The 15,490-nt window shown below is 48.5% G+C and overlaps 5 protein-coding genes across 5 annotated transcripts; 4 read left to right on the forward strand and 1 right to left on the reverse strand.

Moving 5' to 3' along the window:
* Positions 1-1,101: 1,101 nt before the first annotated feature.
* N7479_002441 (uncharacterized protein) lies at positions 1,102-1,393 on the forward strand (the record flags this gene model as incomplete). Its single annotated transcript, XM_057250138.1, has 2 exons — positions 1,102-1,106; positions 1,147-1,393. The coding sequence occupies 2 exons, from the start codon at positions 1,102-1,104 to the stop codon at positions 1,391-1,393; spliced, it is 252 nt and encodes an 83-aa protein (XP_057114570.1).
* A 594-nt stretch (positions 1,394-1,987) lies between these two features.
* On the reverse strand, positions 1,988-3,802 carry N7479_002442 (asparagine--tRNA ligase DED81; the record flags this gene model as incomplete). Its single annotated transcript, XM_057250139.1, has 2 exons — positions 1,988-2,124; positions 2,196-3,802. 2 exons carry the CDS (start codon positions 3,800-3,802, stop codon positions 1,998-2,000), a joined length of 1,734 nt encoding a protein of 577 aa, XP_057114571.1. The 3' UTR covers positions 1,988-1,997.
* Positions 3,803-5,570: 1,768 nt separating this feature from the next.
* On the forward strand, positions 5,571-8,039 carry N7479_002443 (putative differentiation regulator (Nrd1); the record flags this gene model as incomplete). The annotated part of the gene is made up of 1 exon (XM_057250140.1): positions 5,571-8,039. One exon carries the CDS (start codon positions 5,571-5,573, stop codon positions 8,037-8,039), a length of 2,469 nt encoding a protein of 822 aa, XP_057114572.1.
* Positions 8,040-9,282: 1,243 nt separating this feature from the next.
* On the forward strand, positions 9,283-9,531 carry N7479_002444 (uncharacterized protein; the record flags this gene model as incomplete). Its single annotated transcript, XM_057250141.1, has 1 exon — positions 9,283-9,531. One exon carries the CDS (start codon positions 9,283-9,285, stop codon positions 9,529-9,531), a length of 249 nt encoding a protein of 82 aa, XP_057114573.1.
* A 1,511-nt stretch (positions 9,532-11,042) lies between these two features.
* On the forward strand, positions 11,043-12,805 carry N7479_002445 (Iwr1 domain-containing protein; the record flags this gene model as incomplete). Its single annotated transcript, XM_057250142.1, has 3 exons — positions 11,043-11,109; positions 11,249-12,547; positions 12,651-12,805. The coding sequence occupies 3 exons, from the start codon at positions 11,043-11,045 to the stop codon at positions 12,803-12,805; spliced, it is 1,521 nt and encodes a 506-aa protein (XP_057114574.1).
* Positions 12,806-15,490: the final 2,685 nt, after the last annotated feature.

Here is a 15,490-nt window from a genome sequence, read left to right on the forward strand (position 1 = left end):
CTGAGCCAACAACTGTGATCCTGTTATGGAGCTAAACGGTTTATATGCCCCAGACGCCCAGGGTGTCAAGCTGGAAATACTTACCAAACACCGGTATGAAAAGGTTAAATACGGCCAACCCTTTTTTTTTTAAAGTGACAGCAGCTTGCCACTAGCCCCTATGTGTGGAACCCGATGCATATGCTCATTAGTTGATTGGTGCACGGCAAAGCGTCATACCCGAGGATGGACGAATGAAACAAAGAAGAGGGACAGGGTTGAAAAAAGATGCAAACACCAAGATCGACGGGTTAAACAACACGATAGGGACGTGGGTGGCTGTACCGAGTTCGAACTGCGCCAGGCTGGCATTGGGGTGAGTTGCGGTTGCCAGAACATTGAAAGAGGAAAATGGAAGTACAGCGTCGATGTGTTGCGCGCGTCTATACGATGTATTCGATCCCAACAGACGAATAAATACAGTTCTATTCTCGCTCATTTGGGAACTGAATCTCCACTGCTAGGGCTGCTTTGGCGTTTCTCGAAGGGGTCGAGTGGAATGAGAATCCCTGTGGGCTCACGGATTCTATCTCCGTGCGGTTTCGAGCAATGGAAGCTCACGGTGTAGTGGATCACCCTTGGGCTGCGCGCTTCTTTTCCTGTAGACAGAGACGCTCCTCTTCTCTCTCACGCTATGCTAGACATACCTGAAGACTTTGCTAGTCTGTTTTGAAAAGTGACTGCACTAACCCATGTCGGAGATCGGCTGAGAATCATTCCTCCCCGGTCCGCCTCTGTAGACCTGTAGACGGAGAGAAAGTGAGGCAGAGAATCTCTTCCTCTCTCTCGCACTCCCTCTCCACAGCCTAGAGACAAGAGTTCAAGTCTCTCTGCCGCTTTCTTTCGAAAGGAAGGCTTTACTAACCCTCTTCCATTGTCGTTGGAGATGACGAGAGGAGGTGGTTCAGGGACAGGTTTCCAGCCACCCGAAACAACTACAGTAGGACGACGCCACGCCGATTCGATTTCCGTGACCATGACCAGACTTCATCCAATCCGATCTCGACTCCGAACTTTTCCTATACACACACGACGAATCCTGTTCCATCCTCGATCATAGCCATGCCGTAACACCCATACACAACTGATCGCAAGCCTGGTTCGCAGCGGGCCATCATCGCCAGACCAGACGGCAGGATCCTATCAATGGCCTGAGTTGTTGTTGCCGGAAGTCAATCAACGTGAATTCCAACAACACACCGCCAACGACACCGCCAACGACACTGCCAACGACACTGCCAACGACAACAAGAACGACAACAAGAACGACAACAAGAACGACAACAAGAACGACAACGCGAAAGGCAAAGGCAATATCATTTTCAACGCCAACAAAATTCAAATCCAACACTAGCACCAAATCCACCCTTCCTTCACAGGTCAGGAGGCGATGGACACGCAGAACGCACGACAGATCACGCCGCGCGTGAACAGCCCTGTTCTAAATCTAGCTAAACTTATATGCAGACGGGACTCGGGTTGGGGCTGTGTGCATATGCATGCTTCCGCTTTGGTTGGTTTTGGAATCCCAGATGCCAGGGTCTTGGGCTGGGTTTGAACGGCAACGGCAAAGGATTTGGGGTTGGAAACTATATTCTGGGAGATCCTTATATTAGATATTGCTCCCAGATAGACTGTACATGTGTGTCCAGAGGAACCGGCAGAATATCGAAGACAGTGTTGTTTGGGCGCGATAGTGTATGTATAGTGTCAGTGGGTATCAGTTTAGAGAATCTTGCAGGGGTATGGCCTAGGTCAATATCCGGGGTTTCAAGGAGACGAGCAAAATCTACATATTTACTCCGTACCTGGGCACATAACATAGAAACAGAATCGTTTTTAATTGATCTCTAAAAGGAAATCTCATTCTTCATCCATTGTAGCACCAATGCCACATTCCCGTACCTATCGTGATCATGCTTACATATTCTTTTGTTTTGTTTTGTTTTTTGACATATCTAAGGAGTGCAACGGCCAGTGTACCGGGGGTACAGTGAGCAGTCACGGACGGTATAACGAGCGCACAGCCAGGCCAAGAAACGCTCGAGGCCGAGACCGTAGCCACCGTGAGGGGAGGTACCATACCTATTGTTCAAATGTTAGCATGGACGAATCAATGATAAAGATATGAACAAATGCGAGATATCAAAACTTACTTGCGCTGGTCAGTGTACCAGTAGTAGGGGGAGGGGTCCATGCCCTCGTGCTTGTAGGCGGCCATCAGCTCTTCCCAGTCGTCCATTCTCATACTGCCTCCGACAATCTCGCCAACACCGGGCATGAGCACGTCGACACTCTCAGTGACACGGCGGTCGTTGGGGTCCTTCTTCATGTAGAAGGCCTTGATATCGGCAGGGAAGTGAGTCAGGAAGATGGGCTGGTTGATGATATCGGTCATGCGACGCTCAGCAGCCTCGGCAATATCGTCACCGAACTGGTGAGGCTGACCCTCCTCGTTGGGGATTTCGTGCTCAATCAGCCACTGGATGGCATCATCGTACTTCATGCGGCGGAAGGGACGGGACGGGGGCTTGAAATCGGGGTTGAGCTGCTTGATATATCCAGCGATCTCGGGCTCAGCCAGGGTGTAGTCAATCACGCGACAAATAATATCCTCGAGGTGATCGAGCAGATCAGTGAAGGTGATGAAGTCCAACTCAGCTTCGATGTGTGTGTACTCCGACAGGTGGCGACGGGTCAACGACTTCTCGGCACGGAAAGATGGGCACACACAGTAGACATCACCCAGGGAGGGGAGACATGTCTCTAGGTACAGCTGCGAGGACTGGGTGAGGTAGGCGTTCTCGCCGTAGTAGTCGAATCCGAACAGAGTGCTGCCGCCCTCGACCTGGGTCTGCACCATGGCGGGAGGGGTCACCTCCAGCATGCGGGTCTCCTCGAAGGCCTTGCGGAAAGCACGCAGAGTAGCGGCACGCACCTTCATGACGGAGGAAGAGGTCTCACCGCGCAGAACCAAGTGGCGGTTGTCGTAGAGGGTCTGCGGGTCGGCGTCCGGCGCCACACGCGTGGTAATAGCCTCCTTGTCACCAGCGGCCTTGCCGATGATCTCGAAGAAGTCGGCGTGCAGCTCGCGGTCGTTGGGGGCGTGCTGCTTGGCGGGCACGGCACGCATCTCACCGTGGATGGACATGGAGGTTTCGAGGGTGAGGGTCATGATGTCGTAGGTCTTGACCATGTCACCGGTCAGGACACACTGCAAATATCCATAGCCGTCGGTGAGAGTGAGGAAAACGACATCCTTCTGAGCGCGGGCACGGTGAACTCGACCCAGAACGCGGACTCGGGTGCCGGCCTCATCGGACTCGGGGGTACGCAGCTTGATGATGGCCGGGTCAACGACGTCCAGACGAACGCGCACGGGCTTGGGCAGGGAGGTGTCCTCCTTGATCACGACCTTCTTGGCCTCCTCGAGGACCTTCTGGCGCTTATCGGCCTCAGTCTTCTCGCGGATGGCCAGTTCTTGTTCCTTGGCGGCCTTCTTCTTGCGCTGCTCCCAGAGGTTGTTGGCCTTCTTCATTGCCGACTTGGTGGCGGGCTTCCACTCCAGTTTGGCAGCAGGGTCAACATCCTCACCGGCAGCATCGGTTTGGGACTTGCGTGTGAGGTACTGGATGCCTTCAGTGGTAGGGGGGTGTTGCACGTAGGCGTAAACGAGGGTCTTGTAGGGAGCTGTCTCGGTGCCGGTGGCGGGGGACTCGTCTCTCCCGACGTCTTCGTCGATATGGATATTGGTGGACGCCATTGTGTTTGGTCTAGTCCTTGCAGCCCGATACTTTAATTGATCGAGTTGTGGTGTGGGAGAGTTCTGTAGGAGAGACAATTAATATAGGGTCTAATCTGTGAGTCATACACCGTAAGATCGAAAAATGCAGGTAGGACAGATTAGAATGTGATAAAGAGCAGACTCACCTGATATGCAGAGAATGGAACTCTTATCTCTTCCCAATTGCAAGTTGTCCAAGGAAGGAATCGCACATTGAGGTAGAGGGGTAAATTTCCGATAGATGCGGGATTCCCCACGGGATGCCTGAGGCATTGATAGAATTGTATATCTCGGATATCTTTCGGGGTATTTTTTTTTGGTTATGATCCAAAGTTGACTATATTTATTCATGCGTGTATTAGATATTAAAGATCGATTTTAGTCTGATTTGAATCTATTCCCTTGACTTACTATATTGCTCACCTATAAGACGTACAGCATAGTTGATATATATGTGCTTATAGTATACCAAGGGATATACCATTCGAAGCAGATCAGCATTTTAACCTCATCCATGGGTTGAATCAGAACGTTACCTACATATTTCGGTGTGAAGTACTCCATAGCTTTCCCTAATCTAGTCCGTCCGTAACATATAGCTGACAATGTGTACAACATTGGGTCTGTCTTGCTCAGGTGTATGAAGGTCACGGTACCTATACTCACCATTTTCCTACAAACGGAGATTAAAAGAAGATGATTTAAAAGGCGTCCTCTAGTACTTCTCGCTACTCTATACAGTTTATATTAATCTAGTAATCTGATATATGTCAGGGGTAAGAGATTAGGTCCTGATCCAGTTCTGCAGGAGCCACGGAACTGGGGAAAACCAAAGAGTTTCTTTATTTTAGAATCTTTCTTTTATTATTTTATATTTTATATTCTATCTATATTTCAATATACAATCCAATTGAGGACAACTGCATAGTACTTCCTATAAATCAGTAATATAGAATATAGAAGAGTTAGTCCGGAAACACCCCCCTTAACCCACTCCTTATTCTCTCCCCCTTTTAATGTTTTTTTCCCTCTTCTCCATACCTTACCTGGATTCATTTCCTTGCCTTTCATTCCTTTTCTCCACGCTCTTTTTTTTTTAACCCTTTTTGTTTCTACTTGTCGTTATTATCGGTTCTTTATTTTAAGGATTTTTGATTTTTTTTTTAAAAAAAAACCAGCCTGTCAACTGTAAACTTCCCCCCCATTTCCTTCCCCCCGGGACTTACCCCCTTTTTTTCCACTTCAGGTCTTTTTTTCCCTTTTGGATTTCCCTAACCTCTTTAAGCTAATGACTGTTAGTAGTCTTTGACTTTAGATTCTTCTTCTCTTTCGTCCTCAGGAAGCTTGATATATGTTCTGCATGGGGGTTGTGACATATATATAAGTGACATTCCCTAAAAGAGACCCCAAAGAAAAGGACAGGTTTGTTCTCCCCCATTCCCCAATTTCACATTGAATGAAACATTCCAATTGACTTTTGAACTTCCATTTAGACACGTCTACATTTGAAAGAGCTTCGTCTTTCTTTTTTGTTGATATTATTATTCTTTCTCCACCCGAATCCCTCCCTATTTTTCCCAGTGATCTTGGCTGTGGAGTCATCTCCTGAATGGTGATCTGATAATCCTCCCTTTATTTTTTTTCCCTCTCCCCCCTCCCCAGAGCCTCTCAGTCTGGTAGTCAGGGCCTCTCATCCCCGACTAAGACTAGGTTCTTGTCTTAGGACAAGTGTTGGATTACTCTCGCCATGCAATCCTCGGATGTATCGAATAATTCGCGTCTAATCCATCCTGGGTCTAAATACGCGCTGAACGGTGACACTGGCTTCTCCCACGGAGCTTACAACAACAACCACCCCAACCCTATTCAAGGATTCTCGGACCGGAACTCTCGTCGCGCCAATATCCCATCTATAAACACTGCCGCGGGCCAACATTCCGATATGGCATCCGGCTTCGATATGAACTACACCCCGCTTCTCCCGTCCCAGCTGTTAGTAGGCAGCCCTTTCCAACCAGGAACTCCCTCGGCCTTTGCTTCTCCTCAGTTTGCCAATTTTGGAGGCTTCTCACAGGCCAATGGCAATGGACACGTCCAAAACAATCAGAACCACATGCACAGCCCGACGCAAGGAATGCAGAACATACAGAACCACGGTTTGTATGGAATGATGTCACCTGATGGTATGGGTCCCTCCCAAATGATGGGTCCTCAATCGCCAATCAATGGTCTTGGAGGTATGGGCAATGCAGCCCTGGGCAGCCCCCAAGCTTCTGTAGCCCCGGGTATGCTCTCAGGGACCAGTCGCACCGTGTATCTTGGAAATATTCCGGCTGAAACATCTGCCGAGGAGATTTTAAACCACGTGCGTAGCGGGCAAATTGAGTCGGTGCGCCTGCTCCCTGATAAGAACTGTGCCTTCATCTCCTTTTTGGATAGTAGCTCTGCTACTCACTTCCATTCAGATGCCATCTTAAAGAAGTTGGCCATTAAGGGAAATGACATCAAGGTCGGCTGGGGCAAGCCTTCACAGGTCCCTACCTCTGTCGCTCTGGCTGTTCAACAGTCAGGCGCGTCGCGTAATGTTTACCTTGGAAATTTGCCTGAAGAAACATCGGAGGATGATTTGCGGGAGGATCTGGGCAAATTTGGGCCCATTGATACCGTCAAGATCGTCAAGGAGAAGGCGATTGGATTCGTCCATTTCCTGTCAATCAGTAATGCTATGAAGGCTGTCACCCAGCTTCCCCAAGAGCAACAATGGCAAGCGCCAAAGCGGGTGTTCTATGGCAAGGACCGCTGTGCTTATGTATCTAAGACTCAACAGCAAAATGCTGCGCAGTTCCTTGGAATCGCACCCGGATATGCTCACGTGCTGAACACGGCGGATCGTGATCTGATTTCTAATGCGCTTGCACAACAGTCTGTTGCCGCAGCTGCCGTGGCAACGACGGCGGGCGGTGTCAACAATCTCGGCAACCGCACCATTTACCTTGGAAACATCCACCCCGAAACCACCATTGAAGAGATCTGCAATGTCGTCCGCGGAGGCTTATTGCACCATGTCCGTTATATCCCAGATAAACATATTTGCTTTGTTACATTCATCGACCCCACCTCGGCCGCCTCCTTCTACGCCCTCAGCAATCTGCAAGGGCTGATGATCCATAACCGACGCCTGAAGATTGGATGGGGCAAACACTCCGGCCCTCTCCCGCCCGCCATTGCGTTAGCAGTCAGCGGCGGTGCATCACGCAATGTCTATATTGGTAACTTGGATGAGGCCTGGACGGAGGAGCGCCTTCGCCAGGACTTCTCGGAGTACGGTGAGATCGAGTTGGTGAACACACTGCGCGAGAAGAGCTGCGCATTTGTCAACTTCACGAACATCGCCAACGCCATCAAGGCTATTGAGGGAATGCGCAATCGGGAGGACTATCGGCGATTCAAGATCAACTTTGGCAAGGACCGTTGCGGAAACCCACCGCGTCAAGCCGGAAACAACCAAAACGGACAGCAGAACCGCAATGGAGCCGGCATGGAAGGCCAGTCACCACCTTCCGCTCTCAACGGATTCCAGCAGAACCTCAGCCAGTCCGGCTCCCAGTCCAGCCCGACTCGCCCTGCCCTTTCTCCGGCATCGGGATCCTCCCAAAATGGACAGCTCCGCCACCCGCTGCAGAACGTGTCCTCTCCCTCTGGGGTTCTAAATGTCGGCTCCAGCAACCCGCTGACCATGTACTTGAACCAGATGTCTGCTCATCAGGCACAGGATCAGGAGAACCAATTCAACGACTCTATGGCCCTTGCTAGCTTACAGGCACAGTCCCAGGCACAGCAGTCACTGTACAACAGCGTCAGCAACGGCGACATGTCAAATGGAAGCATGGACCCGCCTATGCACCAGCACAAGTCCTCCAACAGCTACCTGAGCGTGGCAAATGGATCGGGACACGGTCATCACGCAAGCACCAGCAGTCTTAGTGTACCCCGTGCTTCGCACTCACGGGCTGTCAGCTTGCCCTCATTCTCCCAGGAGCCCTTCGGGCCGGTCTCTGGTCAATCCAGCCACACCCGCTCAGGTGCGCACCAGCCTCAGAGCAGCTTCTCCAGCTTCTCTGCCCTCGGTGGACTGAACCACTCAGGATTTGGCCTGGCTATTCAAAACGAAAACTCACTACCCGGCTGGGCTGAAGAGGAGATCGGAGCCAAATAATCACCTGCATATCTCCGAAGGATGCAACCTTCGACTCATTGTCCTCGGTGAACTTAATGCCACATTATTCTCTCTTCATACATATAGTCCTTGCTTGGTTTTCATGTCTTTCCTCCCCCCATTTTTATCTGATTCGTTTCTTGTATTGGTCATAATCTCTTCATTTCATTTTTACTTCTGACTCTTTGCCATTCACTTTCAACCTTTTTCTTTTCTTTGGCTTTTTTTTGGTTCCCTTTCTTCCCTCGGACATATTCCGTTTGCAATGGTTTTCTATTCCCCTATTAATCCTTTTCATGCCATATCTCCTTCTTTTACAACCTTGTATTGCTAGCTGGCTTTGAGTCTCTTACATCTTTTTATCTTTGACTTTTCTATCTCTTTATTTTGCTTTGGGGCTGTGAGTACGCCTCATGTTTCACTGGATAATGACCTTGGAGAGGGACGAGTCGTGGCGGTGATTATCGCAGTGCATAGCGACCACTTGGGCTTTTATTTCTAGCAGAAATTGGTCATCTACCCACCAATCTTGAAATATTAGTTAGAAATGTAATACTAGTTACCTAGACCTGTGAATTACGGAATCCGGTTAGCTTTGCCCCTTTTAGTTTAGCGCCATAATACGACCTCGTAGGACAAGATGCCACGATAATGTGGGAATGACGCCAAGGAACTAACCGTAATCTATGCTGCCTGGATTTAATTCATCAAAGGCTACGGAGTAGTGAAAGTTGGGATAATATAAAGCCAGCAACTTCAGAACAACTGGACCTTGCCGCATTCCTAAAGTTGTACCTTTCTCTATCCGCGACTTACCCACTACCTCTTAACCACCGCAAGATCGCATCAACACCCCCATTGTCGCGACTTCGATTACCGATGAAGCTATATCCCTGGCTTCCAGGCGAATTCCATCACCTTTATCACTGGCTACATTTCACGGAACTCACCTAGGGCTACACAATCTACCGGACAACCTACACTCCCCAATATTATGCCGCTTTCCCGCGTGTAGTCGACCTTACCACGAAGTATATGAAGGATGGATTTTACGACGAATACGAATCTCGCCTCTGCTATAGTCCCAGGACAAATGAATTCAATAGAATTTCCTTCGATGAAATGTGGGCTAAGTACAAGCCACGTGTCGTTGCAAGATGCTTCCCAGTTTGATAGAGCATCGATAGGCCAGGTCCGCGATCATTTTAAACCCTGAGCAACTGAGCGAGATAAGCTCGATAGTATGTTTGTTGTGATTGATGAGGAGAGTTTTCAGACTTTACAAAACGCTCCGCTTCCAGAGGACTTACTACAAAGATTGGAGGATGGGCAGCGTTATTATGTGAAAGTCGTTGAAGCATTGGAGGATGACGCCGAGCCGCCCTTGAAGTGCTCCCTACGTTCGATGTTCATCGTGTGGCTGGATATGCAGGAAGGGGCTTACCTAGAGGAAAGCTGTTCGCTGAGACCCTACGGCACAGATGTTTTTTGAGTTTGTTATATTATCTAGGGCTCGAAGATTACTGTAACTAGACCCAAGATTGAATAGTTGTTTAGTGTCGGTTGCGCGAACGATACGGTCCACTGTATCGAATCAATTAATAGCCCAAGATACGATTGACGCAACATGTACATAGTTAGAGGATGCAATAGCTTCAATGAGAGGCTGAGACATAAACAACGCCAAGCCGGATAGCGTCCGACGGTTTCCAGAAATGTATACATATGTACGAAGTACTATGTATGCGATGCTTTGGTTGGCTCAATATATAGAGGACCCTGAGTATAGCGTCTCTTGGCATCAAGACGGATTTCCGGCGTTTGCCGTTGCGAAATTTGATGGAGGAAAAATAGCGAGAGCTTGAGTGAGTGGTTCCTAGTTGTACAAAATAAGTGTGGCGGGTATAATATCAGTGGCTCTCCCCCAGAGCTATATAGTGGCCGTATCAGGGCTGATTACAATGAAACTCGCAGCAAGAATAAAGACATGGACGAATATTGCAATGGTATATTATAGACTTCTTCTACCAAGATATTATTGGGGACTTTACTTTGGCTCAAAGCACCGAGGATATGCCCGAGGACGAATCCTGTACTTACTACTATATAGTCCGCCTCCAGAGAATGCAATAGACGCCGTACTCTATATACGACGATATCAGGAAGTCCTAATCGAACTAAATGAACGATGCGGTCTCTCAGGGCCAACCAATATGCTTGAAATCCCCTAGGCGACCTTCGAGGAGGAAGACAAATTTTGTGTCTCGGACAATTACTACACAACGGTTAAAGGAGACAACTACACGTCTATCGCAGCAGCAAACAGCATCCTATCCGCGTAACTTTATATAGGTGACCAGAAGAAAATTGTGCAATGCTTGTCTATATAAGTAGGGATTAACCTTTATCTTCCTTTGATATATGAAGATATATATTTCCTCGACCTATCAGACAATTGCTTAGCAATTGAGTACGCCTTCTTGCTTTCAAACGGGGATCTCCGCAAATATAACACTTAGCTTTCCTTCGACTATGATAGTTCAAAGTTACGGAAAGTCGGCCGTTTCTGGCATCAAACGCCGTCATTTTTGGCGTCAATTTCACAGGCCCTCATATTATATTCTAGATGTAAATCATCATCTATCAATAATCTAAATCAAGCAATTTTATACATAAAAGCCGGAAGAATGCACCATGCCAAATGTTATACATAGAAAAGTCAAAAATCTTTTTATAGGCTTTTTGTCACCGACCAAGGCCATGAAAAATTTATCTGAAAAAGAACTGATTGAATCAATATTGTCTTTTAAATAGTTGCTCTTCGTCTTTCCTCGTTTTGCTCTCATCTGTCATTGACGTCTACAAGATTCGGATCACGTGATGATAACCTCCAAATTGGGTAAAGATCGGACACATCAAATTGGATGCTTCAATTCGCCTCACCCATTCGTCTCTCCTCCACAACCCCAAAAGCCATCGCAAAATTTGCGCCAACTTTGCATCATGGCGCTTCCACCAGAGCAAATCAATATCAAGCGTCGGCGTGAGGAAGAGCCCGTCGAGACCCTATGTACGAGAACAATCCCCCTGTTTTTTCCCCCGCGATGTAGGCCCATCCAAAAAAAGATACATAATACCATGAAAATGGTTGTCCCTAGAGACGAGATTTTGACCGACACATTGACAACATATACTAACCTACCCCGCAGTCATTCAATCCGCGCTCCACCAAACCAAGCGGCGCTTCACCGACTTCGTCTTCCACAGAGTCACTCTGAAAGCCAGCCAGAGCGCGAGTGGAGATGCATCTCCAAGCCCGCCAGCAACGCCAGCCGCGCAGCGGCTCCTGCGCAGCCCGCGCTCAGTAAGCACTCTCCATGTAAACCGACGTGCGCCAGCATCCTCGATGGGCGTGCCCATGGTGCGAGCCACGTCACCTGGAGCAGAATTCCGTGAAGCGCAGCGCATTACAGCTGCACGCAAGGACGCAGAAGAAAAGCACAGGCGTGCCGTTTATGGAGGTCCTAATCCTTTCACCGACCTGCAGCCCCGCTCTGCGGCTAGTTCTGATGTCTCCCACCAACCCGCAGTGCGTGACAGCAGCCCGTCATCAGTGGAGACATCCTCCAGCCGCGCGCAAGCCCTGCGCCGCTTCCAGATCTCGCGCTCAAATCTCGAATCCCTAAGGAGTTCCCCTGGGGGGATTCAGAAGCGACGCGTTGGTGGTCCTGCGCCTGGTGTGGCTGTGCTGGTCGAGCAGTTGCAGCGGAATGCGCACTCGCATAAGGCATCTATGGTCTCAGATCTGGTAGCGGAAGCACAGTCTCTCTCGATAAAACCAAAGGAACTTGTCCAGGACACCAGGCCCCCGTCGCCAGTTAAACCACGCAAACGACCTGTCGTTAACCAGGCTGAGAAACGGTGGCGCGAGGAGCGCAAGGTTGCCATCTCGGCTGCGAAGCAGCATCTGTCTGATACCTTGGAGAAATCCGCTCAGGCAAAGCAGAGGAGCTGGGATCAGGAGTCTGAACGCCTAGCCCATGATCTGGAGCAGGTCGCGCTGGAGCTCGAGCGAGAGGCTGACCAAGCCTATGGCATGGACCTCGATGCTCAGGTCGCTAGACAACCGGCCCCTCCTCCGTCTGCATCTTTACAGCATGCTTTCAGCACAGCTCCTAAGTCCCCGTTGAAATACCAGCCTCGGCAGCCCAAGGAACCGAGAGTTGCACCTGCACCACTGCAGACTTCGGAGCAGGTTGAACAGGCTGTGGAGGACGATGACGAAGCCGACTATGTCTACGACGTTTACGTCCGACGTCCACTGTCGGAAGCTGAGATGCTGAAGAACCCGCTTGTTGAATTCGAGTCCGACCAGCAGCAAAAGGATATGGCCAAGTCTCAGCCTGGAGTGGGTGTCATTGTCATCACCGCCGAGGACGAGGAAATCTGGGAGGAGTTTATTGAAGATGACGAGGAGGAGTGGGATAGTGAGGACGCGGACTCTAATGGTATGTGGTTCTTTCCCTTTTTGCCCTCTCTTTACCCTTCATTTCTATCTTCTTCCTCTTCATTTCCAACCTGTAGACTTCTACTGACCATCTTCGACCACAGCCGAAAACCACCCCGCCAATGATTACCCAGATGAAGAAGCGTCGTCCGATGACGACCAGGACGAGTTTGACTTCGATGATTCAGCGAGCGAAGATGGTGGGACTGGGTACATGTCTCGCTACCGCGGGCACGTAGACTCGGATGAAGACTACTGATTCCTGATTTGGTTCTTTATGGCTAGCAGTCCACTGTGCCACACTGCCATTGCCTCACCTCTATTATTGTTCTTGTTTTAGCAGGGGCTCTATTTATTTGGCGTCTGCTTTAATTTACCCCCAGATACCTCAAAACGTCATATTTCCATGAAATCAACCCAAGCTTCGTTTGCAACTTTCTTACTAAGAGTCAAGACCTGATCAATTAGCCGAGGAAATCACCCTGGGGGCCCCGCTATAGAGGCGAAAAAAAGATGGCTGGGACTGACATATACTGTTCAATGAAAGAGGAAACTGGTATATCAAGTAGGCAACAGGCAAACCTGCATCGATGCCGAACAATGCATGGTACCTCGGTTAGATATGTCATATACCCATGATCTATACGACACTCGGGAGATGCCTCCTATTCCATCGACCCAAGTATTATTTAGTGATATCATAGAACAAAGAGTCCTGCCCGAGGCTAAACAAGGATGAAAGAAAGCCCCTCCCCCCACCGCCGATCCCGCATTGAAGCTGAAACCTGAAACGAAACTACCGCAAGCTATACCACATCCCCACCTACTTTATACTTTGCAGTATTCCCAGCCGTGCCAAGGACGTATCCATACAAGATAGACCGTTAGCAAACCAGTAGCAACCAAAGCAGCAGCCAACAGCGTCAAAGAACAACCAGCAAGCCAAATTCAAGCCATGTTTCCCCACCATCATCCCCCGTTCCCAATCCCATTCATTTCCCCCAATTCCACAGCTACACCCGAGCGCCATCCCACCCCAGCAAAACCCCTCACCAAAGCCAAAAATATCTTCCACAAGTACGCCTTGGATGGCCCCCGGACAACGAGTGTCGTCGGAAGAACTCCGTGCATGGGAAGTGGTCATGCCATCGACGAAGTTAAAAAAAACGTAAGAAACATACGAAGAAGGTGTGTGGGCCAACGTTCAATTCTCCGATGTACCCCGGGCGCACCAACCAGAGCTAACGGATGGCGTTGGGGGCGGTGCGGTGCGGGATGGCTTTTCATTTGTTTACTGTCCAGATAGGAAGGAGTTCAGCTATTGTGCCACGTGGTTTTGCTTTTTGGCGATGCAGTCATCGTGAGATGTGATGAGATGATATTGAAGGATGGGCCCGGGGGAGTGTATTGCGGGGTAGATATGCAGACAGGGTCATTTTTGGGGCCGGGCGGGTAGAGGAGGCGGTGTTAGTGTTAGTGTTGGTGTTGGTGTTGACGTTGCCGTTGAATGGTTAGAATTACATTGATAAGAGTTATATTTATTGCTTTTGCGTTCGGTGACGATGTTGTTTGAGTCAGGTGTTCAGATGTACATGTCGGTGTGTCGATCTTTTGATTTTAAGTACTTGTAAAGAGTCCATTGGATAGATGATATATTTACTATAGTTCATTTCGTCAGTGGTCTATGTTCATGGTGATCTATATTGTATACGGCTACTATACAAAGTATACAAAGTATACATCAATGTAGTATATATCATGCTGCAGATCGGTGTTTGACATAGTCCAAAAGCCGACAGGTTGTAGGATGTACAAATCAGTCTGCCTGCATTCCCCGAAACAGTAAACTGTGCATACTGCAGGAGATCTATCCTATAGCGGTCACTAGTGTAGCACTATAGCGGGTGCGGCAAGCTCATCACCAACCCAACATATAGAACCAGCTTCTATTGACGTGGGATAGAATTCAATATGCATTGTCATTGCACGTTCCAACGGCGCTAGTAAATAAAACGTATATAATTTGAGGCGCAAGGCTGGATATTGCATTTTATATGGACTAATCAGAATTTAAAACCAGGCCAACCGCAGTACTTCCTGCAGAGATGGCCCCATGTATACAACATAGGCGAAGACGCCTAAAATATGCAATCAAAAATTATAAAATTAGATAAAATTCGGCATATCGGGCAGATCCGGTGCACGATGCTAGGCATGTAATCTTCACCGTTTTACCTTTCGAGAATGATCAACTGAAGAATCATATTTGTCTCTTGTCCGTGTTCTCCGGTTATAATAAATCCACTATCTCGGTTACTCCGATTGGAAATGAAACATTATAGCTCGGTCTGGTTCCGTTCATTTTTGTTTTATCGCAATCTAATCTCTCAACGCTGGTTGGCCGGATGTAATAAGCGAGAGTCACTGTGAAGAGGTGAGGCTCTGCAAAAGAGGGAAAATTAAAAAAAGAAATTAAAAATGAAAAAAACACATTTGCACTAGTAATTTATTATTCAAAACAACAATTACAAAAATAATTACAAAAACAATTATAAAATACACAAGCACAGATGATTTTTACACGCCTCCCCAATCCTTCAGAACCTTGGATGATTGACAATGATTCACTGAGATATGTACTCCCTGTACTCCGTACTCCGTCTGCACCTTTCCAAACACGAAAACAACCGTGCAATGTTCTGACTCGCAAAACTATCTTTTTTGAGGCCGACGTAACTCTAAAACCAGTCGTCTTTATTGAAGCCTATGGCCCCCCTGCAAAGGTCCCTGCAATGGTCCAATGGGAATATCGACTATCAAAGACTGTTGCCAAACCAAGCCAAGATATGCAAAGCTGTCGTCAGGGTCATTTTCATGTCCATATGCTCGGGGAGGTCTATTGAGGATCCGCTATTAGTTGGGCACGAATATCTAGCGGTCGCGG

This window comes from Penicillium vulpinum, assembly GCF_028829585.1.
Source record: "Penicillium vulpinum strain IBT 29486 chromosome Unknown utg000001l_segment0_segment0, whole genome shotgun sequence".
Lineage (NCBI taxonomy): Eukaryota > Fungi > Ascomycota > Eurotiomycetes > Eurotiales > Aspergillaceae > Penicillium > Penicillium vulpinum.